Below are 12,641 nucleotides of genomic sequence, written 5' to 3' on the forward strand. Positions count from 1 at the left end.
GCAAGATTTGTGTTAAAGCAGAGCAATTTTTAATAATTTTGATTCACATTTTATTATTATTATCATTATTTAAATATATTTATAAGCTATATTGCGTTTAGTTATCACAATTAGTTGTAATTTTTCTTAATATCCGTGCTCGTATACACATTTTTTCAACCTTTATATGTTTTATTTTCTCTTCTTACACTTCTGAAAAAATTCTTGCATAACATTTAAATGCTTGAATTTGAAATCAATTTCAACCTCGTTCACCAATTAACACATTCGAACTGATTTCAGCGAGAGACAAGACAATGAATGATATGCCTTAGGATTTAAGGACTTGTTAGACACTAGACTCTAGATTTGTGTTATGGTTTTTAGCTAAATGGAAATACACGTAAAATAGACCTGCGCCTAAACCACCATTATTATTGAATGCAGAAAATTAGAATTGAAAAAAAAATTTTTTCTTTTTTTCTGGTTATATTGAAACACACCTCACTTAATGACTACGGCACGATGTAATGATCAACATTACATAGTTGATAAAAAAAAAGGCTTCTTTTCTCCTTCAGAAACATTTTATTACAAGTGGGAAAGAAATTTTCTGTTCATAGCGGGAATAGTTATAGAAACAATTTTATTACTATTTATTCTCCTTTCTTCACCTACGAACAAATAGTACAAGTCGTCCTAACAATATGCTTTCACTTTCAGAACTAAATGTTGTTAACATTCTCTTCGACTTATTTAGCTTTTGAATGCATTTTTCCTTTTTCATTTTTTTTCATTTTTCAACTCTTCTACAAGTATTTTATTTTCATACCAATGCAGACTGTGTTGTGTGTTTCCTTTAAACGTCCTTTCTTCAAATAAAACGTTACGAAAGTCACTTTCTATGTATGTAAATGTAAAATTATATGTAGATACCGTGCTCTTTGTGTATGTAAGGTAGTAACAATTCGTAGAAATTCATTTCGTCTGCTTCAATTTGTACACGTGCGCCATAGATATGTTCCGCTTGGTAAGCAGCAACCAATCAATCCGACCATGCCATGCCGTGCAGTACTGTGTGTATACTATGCTACATAGAATAGGAATCACGACAACAATCTTACCAATAAAAGTTATTGTTGTATTACAATGTTATCGCAATGTTTCTTTTATTTGTATGTGTTATAAATATTGCATACGTTCTCCTTTTCAGTCTTCTACTTTTAACCTTCTTTTCTACAATAATGAGCGCCTGTTACTATTGCATTTTTAACAAAAAAAATAAATAAATAAATAAATAAAAATAAATAAAAAAGTACAACAACATATGCTTTTCCGGCTTTCAGTAATGTACATATGGAATAGACGAAAACACCACGAACATACGATAGGGTCGACTGTGTATGGCAAGAAAATGAACGTCATGTGTACTTTTTATTTTTATATGCATTCCTTTACATTCACCTAAGCTTTCATTATAACCTTATTAAAGTGCTGTGCAGGTAGGTAACACAACTATTATTACTTTTATATTATCCTTGATTTAAACAAAGCGAATAAATATATTATTCAAAAGATAAATTCATTTTAGTTAAAGAATCTTTCTTTCCTTTAAATTTTTCATGTCTTTCCCGATAGTGCATATCACAGATTCGTCGAAAGCTGTACATAGGCCTTCTTTCCATTAGAGTATACATGTACTCGAACTGTATGCTTAGTTCCATAACAAGGCCATCTTACAATTTTGTTCCGTTCATTTCAATTCTCGTTGAGGTAGATACACAATAATCAGCTTATATATTAATTCATTCTATGGAAGACGCTTCATAAAAAGGAAATTTTTAGGCATTATTCGTTCTTTTTGTTATTCTTTTATTTATTTATTTTTTTTATGTTAATGCAATTTGGTCGTAATCCAGAGAATAGCTTTTATTAATACAACATTTTGTTTTGTTAAAAAAAAGACGCTTCACTCATCTTTATTCCTTTTAAGGTTATACCGTGAATATTGTTTTAATTTTTATGTCATTTTTAAATATTAAACTAGAGCGGATGTATACAACACCAGGACTTGAGATACAACCTTTACTATTACCTTTACTTATACCGATTGATTCGGAATCACTTTCCGAATCGCTGCGAGCTTGTCAGTACGTCTGCCGATCTTGCTTACAGTTGGCAATTTTTGAAATATTTTGATGAAATTTGGTACACCAGTATGTTCTGCCCCAAAACACGAATGCTATTGACAATATTTCGAATCGGACCACTTTTTCAGCTACTTCCTACATAAGGTTATATTTTGAAAAGTCTTTATATGAATAGCTGGCGTACGGTTTTCAATGCTGGGCCATGCGCATAGTATTTTTACTTCTTTCTGTTTTTTCACTGGCCAAAGTGAAAAAAGCCATTCTAGAAAGGCGCAAAAGGCGCAACAGTTTTCATATTTTATATATATTTATGTTCGATTGCCGATATAGTTACATAAGTTCGATATATTCTCTACATTTGTAAAGAAATAAAGAAAGAATTTCGGAGGACTATGGCCAAACTCGCTCAACTTGCCATCTAATCGAAAAAAATCGTATAATTGAATACTAGATCTACATAACAACAAAGCATGGAAGACGAAGTTTATGAAACCATTTTCGAAATTGAAAGATTGAAGAAATTGCCGTTTACATCGTAATGGAAAAGGGAACTTCTTTTACTATTTCTGATAACTTTCCTGCTATAACGCACAAACAAAACATGTAAAGAATATGATTCAGTCGGTAGTATGCTTGAGTTTATTTAAAAAACTGTTGGAAAAAGGTACTGCTCTCGAAGTTGGTAAACCAATTAAATATTTTGTACTACTATCGAACAAACATAGAAACTGTTACTTTTCACAGATTAACTGATTCACTGTGTAATTTCCTTGTTTTGGTATTTTCAAAATTTACCGAATAAAGTTTAGCTTTTATCGTGGAGGAGAAAAGAGCAAAAAACTCTAATGTTGCCATTATTTACTCACATAGCAATTCTTGACACCGAATAATAATTTTAACACAATTGTATTCTTATATTCACGTAGTCCTTGCGATTTATATTCTAATTGGGTGTTTGAAGAAGCAATCAATGTTTGTATAAACTGCCGGGATCCGCGAACGAGTAAAAATGATTCCCAATTTGACGTTAAAGTGTGTCCTATTAGGGACTACAATCTAAGTGTGCCATTGTCTTCAACATTGAAAATATAAACTGAACTTTGAGACAATTGCCAACCGGGACTAATGAGATCGCCATGTATTCACCATGCCATGTGCCCTTTGACCAATTTTTTTTTCCTTTCTTTAATGTGGACAGTGATTCAGGGGATATCCTCTACGCTTATCACACGATGGCGGCCAGAAAGTAATAAGAAAAGAGAATGAGAACGGTGGTCGCAGCCTGAGGGGTGTATGGTCAATCGGAAAGTGTTATGTTCTTATCAATTGAGCACTTGGGATTCGAACTTCGGAAGACAGACATGGTAACCGTGATTCTTACCTACTCGCCTAGTCATGCGGATCAATTTGGCCCCTTTTCAATACCAAACTGTGTGTAAAAACTCTCAAGGTTTTTACCTAGAGTGCCAACAATACACCACAGAGAGGGACAGGTATTGCTAGATCAATTCAGAATTTCAAGCTGATCAAGAATATGTATAGTATTATAGTATCTCTGAAAATCCATTTGGGTGGTCCAAACATTGCGGCAAAATGACTATACCCCATCTTTCAAAGGTGGTTACAAAAAGGACTGAAGTGTAGGGGTTCACATAACCTAACTAAATGTCAGAATTTCAGTAGATTTAAAAAGATTTCTAATCTATCTCCCCCCACCAGCTCTTTCTTCGTTTCTCTGTCTCACTGTCTCTATTTCAATTTCTCTCGCTTTCTTGAAAGGACAGAAGCCATAAATAACATTCTTGTCTGACAATCAATCAAATTGAACTGACACCTCTTGAAATTATCGACTAGTCAGCACTAATTGTTCAAATGGAGGACACAAGAGCGTTAGAGCAAGGTTCCGAAAGCCCTGAATCATTATTACAGAAGTAAAAAAAAAAGAAGATTAATTCAAAAACAAGTAATATTGAACACATGAAGCTTTACTATATTATAGTTCCAAATATCTGTATACACAAATCTTACAACAAAGCCTTATCCTTCCCATGGCAACATCGAAAAAGTACGGAAATTACATTCGTCTACGGCCCCGTCGGTTATACCCGCCACTTTTTTTGTGGAAAAAAAAACAAAGTACTGATATTATCGGATCGTTTTTAGAGTACTTGTGACAGCTTTTATTGTTACCTCTATTTCGGATTATGAGTAGTGAGTAATTGTTTTGATTTCATAAACAGAAATGTTCTCCGCTCATCTTGTGTGTCCCTTCGGCCGCTTTCAATACCAATTTGCATACAAGAATTTTCAATGGTTTTGCCCAATTTGAAGTCGATAGATTCATTTTTCCGGTCACGCCGATTCACAATTTGATGCTGATCAAGAATATAACTACTTTGTGGGATCTTTAAAGCTTTCTTCTGGGCGTTTTGAAAAAATGAACAATGAGATGAAACCTCATCTCTCGGTAATGTGTATAAAAAAAAATTGCTTAATGTACATATCCATTGCATTGCAGTTTTAGGAGGAGAAGTGTAAAAAAAATGGCTTTAGTGTCTTGCAATGCGTAGTAGGCATGTTTATTTAGTATAATATAATAAACGTTTTGCTATTTTGTTTTCACTAATCTGCAAACCGCCAACACCATAAACCTATTCCTTCATGTTTAAATATTCCTCCTCATTCTCTATCTACGAAGATATTTTGCTCAAAAATGCATCTTCTACTGCATCCGTCAAAAACGGAATCGCACCTTTTACATTGTACGTGGTGCGAAGTGACAAAGGAAATGGAATAAAAATTTATTATTCTATAGTCGAGTTCATAGCTAACATTACAGAAACAGAAAAACTCATCCCAAAATGTATCCAAAACTTTTAATTGCTTGGCAATAGTACTTGTATTCACTGGAATCGCTTTCAGCGTCTTAGCGTTTTTAGCTCCTGTACTTAGCAATCGACCCTCGGGAAAAACTCGAATTTTCAAGGAACAAATACTTCCAGCTAATGAACTATTTCCCTACATTCTAAAAGGTTAAAAATATATTTTAGGGTAAAAAAAATATATATAAGTATATTTATATATGTATGCCTTTAAAAATAATACGGTTAAGAAACTTCGACTTCCCCAAGCATATTTAAAGCAATTAAGACGTATTAGGGTAGGCTTGATTAATTTGCTAAAAAAAAAAAAAAAAAAAAAAAAAAAAATAGGTCAGACACATGACTAATGCTTTAATATTCTCAGATTCTCAAGTAGAAAATAATTCTTAATAGTGACACGCTAGCAGACTGCGGTTTGCTTGATAGCGATTTATGTATTATTAAATATATTTAAACTATTATTTGCAATGTATTTAATTACTCACATAGGTAATGGTAACTATAGATACTAGACATACATATACACGTATACGGTAAAAATATATGCATATATATGTATATGTGTATATGTAAATTTTCCCATCGATGCATGAAAATATTATTTATTCGTTACATTCGTATCCTGATCGCATAATAAAACGGTCGCTGTTCGTATGCTTTATGTTTTCAGATACAATAAAGCACTCGTGCGATTTCATAAACATAGCTTTGTGCAGACATCTTGCAGTAAATGACAGTTGTGTTAATTGTCCTGTTGATTAGTAATACCGGATAGTTATTAGAATCGCATATGTGTATAAAAATTGTGTAACTAATAATAAAACAAGTAAACAAAAAAAATTAAAAACACAGTGTTGCGTTACATTTTTCTATAACTAAAATGGGTTTACTCGATACAGATATCATCCAAAAAAAAAAAAAATTAAAGATTATTTGAATTAAACTGAATCTCGTTAAAAATGGCAAAAAAAAAAAACAAAATCTAAGTAAATTGTAGTCTTAAGGATAGCAAGGATGGCTCCAAAACGGAAATCGAATGATCGCGCCGTGCAATAAGATAAGAGAGAATGCACTGATTGTGTTTCATTAGTTGAGATTTGCGTTGAATTGAAACTTTCCTAACCATACTTACATGCTTTACATACATACATGGCAATTGTTTGTAATGAAACTGTTGTACAAACGATGTTTACTAGCAAGTAAGAATTCACACATACATTGTTCATTGTTCGTGCTTTACAGGACGTTTCTTTTACTTGACATCTTAACAAAGAATAAAAAAAATTAAATAAATAAATAAATAAAAGAAGGGAAATTTACGTTCAAGTGACTCATAATTGAATATTAACGATGCCTTTAAGAACTTGAAAATGTCTTTCGTTTGATTGATGACGCGTCCAAGAAACACTCTCTTCCATTCACAATGGTAAGAATTTCTTTAATAATAAGAAGAGGGGTTAACGAAAAAGTTCTTGGTGTTTTTCACCCAGATCCAATCACATTTTTTAAAAGCTAACTCAGCCAAGCTCTCTTAATCTTTGCCGAGTCACTAAAGTTTTATGCATTTTCATACAGACGCGACGGTGAATCCCGCGCTTTTGTTGTTGATAGTAGAGAGTAGATTCAATCGTCTGACCGAGGTTGCTGGAGCTTGTGATGCACGATCAACTCACCCTCTTCCCCATTAAACACAAGGCACTTTCTGATGTGCCATTAATCCAAACTGCGTCGCCTTTCAGTCAGTCAACGTTCACTACAACGTTGAACTACGATTTGTTCGTAAGTTATTTTCGTATATGATCCGCTTTTCACAGACCCATTCCAATTTTTTAAAGAGATCTCAACAGCTTCTCGTTGCAACATTGCTTTGTAAACGGAAGTTCGACTTAATTTATATTTCGAATTATTAATTGATATGGTACCTCCGAATCCAACTTTTTTTTGGATCCAGCCTTATGCAAATGATTCAAACTGTTTTTTGTCAAATTTTAATTGTGCAGCAATGTCGTAAGATCAAACCTTTTTTTAATTTTTTAAGAACTTCTACAACTGAATAATGTAATAACTTCACAAATGCGCTATCCGTTGTTAATATTGAGTTTTCCGGAGCGGCAACAGGCAGAATACTTGTATGCTGTTGATTTCGATAAAATTATGCTTTCCCATAAGAATTAAAAATTTTTTTACAATTGTTCGAAGAGTTATCGGGAACACAGCGAATGTTTTCAGAATTATGATTCAACTTCTATAGCCTTTCGCACATGCTACAGTATGGGTTATTAATGTTAACGATATCACAGTTACGCCTAAAGCCATCTATTGTTTAAAATGCTGTGAGATGTTTCTCTGGCCTAACATAAGACCTTTCTTTTGAAGTGTTTCGTTGTACTAACAATGCAGTGAGTTCTATTCAGCCAACCAACACTTAAAAATAACTCAAAAATCCATAAATCAGCGTCGGTTCCAAATATATGCATCATCTAATTTGGGAGGTTTACTAGGGCTGTGTTTCGCTTTGTAATATTCACAAAAGCGCATTAAGTATATGCATTTTTGATCCTTAGCAGATTTAGTTATGCTAGTCAATCTTTGTGCTCTGTTGTCATTGTTTGGGAGAGGGATTAAAACTTGGCATAGTGCTTGGATAGAAACGATACTGTCTTAAAATTTAGCGGTGGAAGATTTAAAACTCGAAAGATACCTAAAAAAATTGATAAAATCATCATAACTACCAGCCTTTGCTATTTGTCCATTACTGAGGTGCAATAGGAAATTACAAAAACCTGATGAGCAAGATTCGTATCACACCAAGGCGTGTTGTCACCGTTGTAACTGCCTCCGCTCTTGACGACCTCTTATTGAATTTTCAAAAGGACCATAAAAAAGTTTCAATTGAACAACAATGCAACTATAAACATGTCAAGAGGAGTGATGACGATGTCTGGAGACATAAAAAAATGGTAGAGATTAAATGGCTGTTGTTGTTTAAAGTTCTGCTGCTGATCGCAGGAAGGAGTAAACGGGAGGAAACAGGTGTTCAGGCCAAAGCGGCATGTCCTCTACCATATCCCATTTACTGGTGTCCTCGCAATACAGGTGCGATGGCACGGAGCGCTGTCGTTCTGCAGTATCACTCATTCGTATCTCTTGTCCCACTTTGGAGGTTTTCGATATCTGCTTCAAAGGGATCACTTTGTGATGCCACAAATTTATTTAAAATACAGAAATCACATTTATACAGAAATCTGTATTTATTTACAAATACAGAAATCAGCTACAATGAACATTCAGCCATCCATACAATCGAAGTTTGAAGCTAAGTACAATTGAAATAGAAAATCTATTAAAACAATTTTAACTCAATTTATATGTATATATAAGAAATAAAAAACGTACTATCAAATCCCCACATTACGAAAAAATTACATCATTTCACATCAAACACGAACCTTTATGTTGGTGGACGCAGCTCATTAATAGAATTTTAATTTTAGAATAAGAATAACGTCACCAGTAGACCGGCATCGACTAAATTTTATAAAAAGAAAATTCCTTATCGAACGGATAGGAACATTACAATTGATCTCGCTTAACGACACCGGCGCCATTAATCAATTTTACCACGAAAGTAATACCTAATACCACCCTACGTTCCTTGAGTGACGGCAAGGTTATAAGTAGCAACCTACTCCCATGAACTGGTAAAGGACAACCTAAATTTCTTAGAACAAAAAACGAAAACTGCTTCTGCAAAGTTTCTATGGAATTCAAGCGGCAACCGACGCGCATTCCAACAACTCATAGGATTCCTTTTTGTGCCACGAAACGCAGAATATTGTGCCGTTTTCGAATCAAGTTTTTCCCACTACCGTCGATATAGCTGCTTCACTAAAAGACAGCTACGAACTTTTGCAATTGAAATTCTGAAAATGTGTTCACCACCACCATTGTCAGTAGCAATTTGATACACGAAACCTTTTTTTCAAGACGCCACCATACCAATCGTTTTTGACTTTCGGGAAAGCTAAAAAATCCAAGGGTTTTGCTGTTAAAAAAAATATTTTCATATTGTGATATGTGCTGGCTGTTGTCAGCAGGTGTTCACCGCCGCTTATGCGTGCAAGCCGTTAATGAGTTAGATAAAAGAGGCAATTGTTACGATAAAATCATCAGGTTAAATAATGCTTACAACCGGGAAGATATATATTTGATGGCAGGCGACTAATTTAGTGATGTTACCGAAAGATGTTACTGAAAGAGAGAAACTGAAGCCGTTTTTCTTACATGATATTAACACGGAGCTTGAACTCTAGAGTACATCAGTGTTTGAAGTTGCCATTACACTTTTTCTTTAGTATGACCCTTTGCCTGTGACGTCCACGCGGACCGTAAGAGAAAAGTAAGGAAAGAGAAAGATGTAGTGAGATTGCAGCCGCAGCCTGATGGTTTTGTATATAAATCATAAACGTTGCGCCTTTACTGACTGACCACTCACTATAGTTACGAGCAAACTCATCTTTACCGCACTTGATATTTCGACCCGCGAACACTGACTTTGTAGCCGCGATTCAAGGATACAAGGCTTCAACTAAGCATTGTTTCGAACCGTACGTATGAGTCATATTGTGAATCGATTTAAGTAGGTCGGCGACACTAACAAAAAGCTAAAAATGATTGGTATGAATGAATGCAGGGCCGGATTATAAAGTCAATAGACCTACATTTCTTAGTAATGGCCAGAGAAATCAAATTTCAACGTCTCCCTTGAAAACTATGAATTTTGTTAGGGAAATCACGTAATTGTTTATAAACAAATTGTGCACTCCACACCAGAGGTAACAAGTTTCGTATGCTATTCGTATACGAACAAATGTGTTCACCCATTGCTATTTAAACTCCCCTGGGTGACCACAAGAGATAATAATTAAAATAGTTGCTATATTTCTATCAAGAATTTCAAGAAAGGAGGTTTTTTGCACTGATGATTGTATGCTTACGTTAAATTATCTTCATGTAAACAGTGAACATAAATTTCATAACGATAAGCTTCTTATTTGATGCATGTAGGTACATAAGCGCGTAAATAAAATGACAATTTATTCGTAAATCCTTCCTCTTTTTCTCATTCTCTTTCACCGATGAATGAAGTTCGCTACAGTTCTTCTCTATACGTATGGGTGTGTTCACAATAATTTGTATGTACGTTGACACACCTGAAGGTCACTTCAGTGATTTTCGTTTTTCTTGCATGTTTAGCTAAAGTTAGTGCCGCAATTCAATTGTTTTGTGATTAGGATGTAATTATGTTACAGGAAATATATTAAATAAAGCAATAATCTTTACATATATCATGATCTATCGATTTATTACTTTACTTCGTTTCAGGGTACGTTACATCGTAAAAATGGCTTTAGCTGTTTCTTTGCGCAAAGCCTTATTCATCTTGTTAACAGTAACTATTTTTGTGCTACTGGTTTTATATTGGAATCAAAGCGTTTTGAAACCACAATTTCTAAATAGTGCACATGAAAAATCCCCGCAAAGTTCTCCTCGTTTTAAAGACAATTTAATGTAAGTACAAATAACAAACATTCTTTTTATTTTAACCCTGTTGGCAGCAGAATACAATCACTTCTTTTATTGTATTAATAGAACTTGGGAAGATCAATCAAAGGCCTTATATAGGTCTCCAATATGCATTGGTGTACACAAAGGACGATCAAACAAAACCCCAATTATTTTATTAACTAGCTTTAACAAAAAGTAGTACGATTTGAACCATCCTTAACAACGTTCGTTCTTGAAACAAAACACGTTAGTGTTCTTAATTTTATCAAAATATCTCCAAAAATTCTGATCTGTAGGTTGTATACAAGAAAACTTGATAGACAGATGGACCGACAAGGCCAAAACGATTCGGAAAACGAGTCTGAATCGATCAGTATACTGAAAGGTAGATCTATCTTAAGTCCTCCTGGTTGAGGGTGGTTCAAATTCGGTAAGGTATATAACTGTTATATAAGCAGTTTTGCAAAAGTGCATAAATGTGAGCAGATTAACAATTACAAAAATACAAACATGATTTAGATTGTTTTAGAAAATTTAACATATTAGACGTAGAGCACAATTTCTTGTATTCAAACGATTCTGAAGGATAGACGAATGATGGAAGAGTCGAGTTATTAAATGATGAAAGCATGGAAAACAATCCAATCGTTGAAGAACACAGAAAAAGGAACGCAAGGGGTTATATTTTTGTCAATGTAATGTAATAATGACTGAATTTGATGTATTCTAAGCGCAATTTAATTAGTTTGGATAATATAATGGCGCTGAACTTCACCGTTCATTAAATAATTGCTAATGCAAAGCCTATTATGATTTATTGACTACATACCATTCTCTATTTCTGCAGAGGAATAACATAAGTATAGAATATAGAAGATAGAATGTTCCTAGTGCTAAAAGGATAGCTGTCGTTTGTGTTTTATAATGTCAATAGCAGGAAGTGAGTCGGTACACACTATAAATAAATTGTTTGTCTTACGACAAAAGCTTGCTTTGGTTAACGCGGAACGAATAGTAATAATCTCAGCAGAAAACCTAGAGCTATAGGTCGACGACAATAAAATATGACCCCATAGAATTTCTATAAATTTATTTGCTTTTACGTAGAAGTATATGTGCATGTCAAGGCACACCTCGGCAGTCAGGATCAAAACAAAAAAAATTACTTTAAATACAATATAAAAGAAGGTTTTATTATATAAAACTAATGTTAGATTTAGCTAATTAATAAAATTAACTTAAGGAAATTATTTAGCAAATTCTGGTAGATATTAAAAGAAAAAAAAAGAAAACTTAAATTAAGACATATACCGACGAATGCACGCTCACAATTTAATTTACTAAAAATTACAACACAAACAAATAAGAAAGTTACATTCGGCGAGAGCCGAAATCCGCATACCCACCACCGTACTTTTCGCATTCTACTCTCCAAGGTCTTTTATTTGATACCCATATCGCTGGTATTATTAAGAAAAAATTTATCGCGGTATCATTTTAAAATTAACCCATTTTTAGGCAGGTAATATATCTTCATTTGAGGAATGTATAAAATAGTTGCAAGCATTTTGTCTTGTTTCCCTTATCATAAATAAGCAGAAAAACTCAAAAAAGTGAAAAAAAGTAAAGTTTAATTACTCGTAAGTTTGTGTGTGCATGCCCAATTGTTTTCATTTTTCCACGTAAACAATAGAGTATTTCGCGAAGAAAATGCGGAATATTTGAGCCTTGTAACTTGAATTATTTCCGAGTAACAAACAAAAATCCAAAAGGTTGCGTTCAGTCTATGCGCGCTTCTGTTCTGAGCAATTTAGCCCATTTTCAATACCAACCTGCGTACAGAGACTTCCAATGTTTCTACCAAACTTGGACGCGATATCTTAATTTTTTGCGACCACGAGAGCGCCAACAACCCACGCCACACAAACGTGGTTAAATCAGCTCAGAATTTCAAGCTAATCAAGAATATATATGTACTTTATAGGATCTCTGAAGCTTCCTTTTGGGTGTTACATATATTATAGAAAAAACAAATGGGTATATAAAAATAACAACTGAATCG

At 33.8% G+C, this 12,641-nt stretch overlaps 1 protein-coding gene across 3 annotated transcripts in view; it reads left to right on the forward strand.

Moving 5' to 3' along the window:
• LOC119642170 (probable beta-hexosaminidase fdl) overlaps positions 1-12,641 on the forward strand; it is a 47,763-nt gene that overhangs the window by 29,952 nt on the left and 5,170 nt on the right. For 2 of the 3 annotated variants that reach the window (XM_038041164.1, XM_038041163.1), the window contains exon 2: positions 10,397-10,582. In XM_038041164.1, the coding sequence (XP_037897092.1) occupies positions 10,416-10,582 (167 nt within the window). In that variant the 5' untranslated portion in view covers positions 10,397-10,415. Of the gene's footprint in view, positions 1-8,637; positions 9,619-10,396; positions 10,583-12,641 lie in introns of those variants that run through there. The other variant, XM_038041165.1, reaches the window with a different exon arrangement.

This window comes from Glossina fuscipes, unplaced genomic scaffold (assembly GCF_014805625.2).
Source record: "Glossina fuscipes isolate IAEA_lab_2018 unplaced genomic scaffold, Yale_Gfus_2 221, whole genome shotgun sequence".
Taxonomy (NCBI): Eukaryota; Metazoa; Arthropoda; class Insecta; order Diptera; family Glossinidae; genus Glossina; species Glossina fuscipes.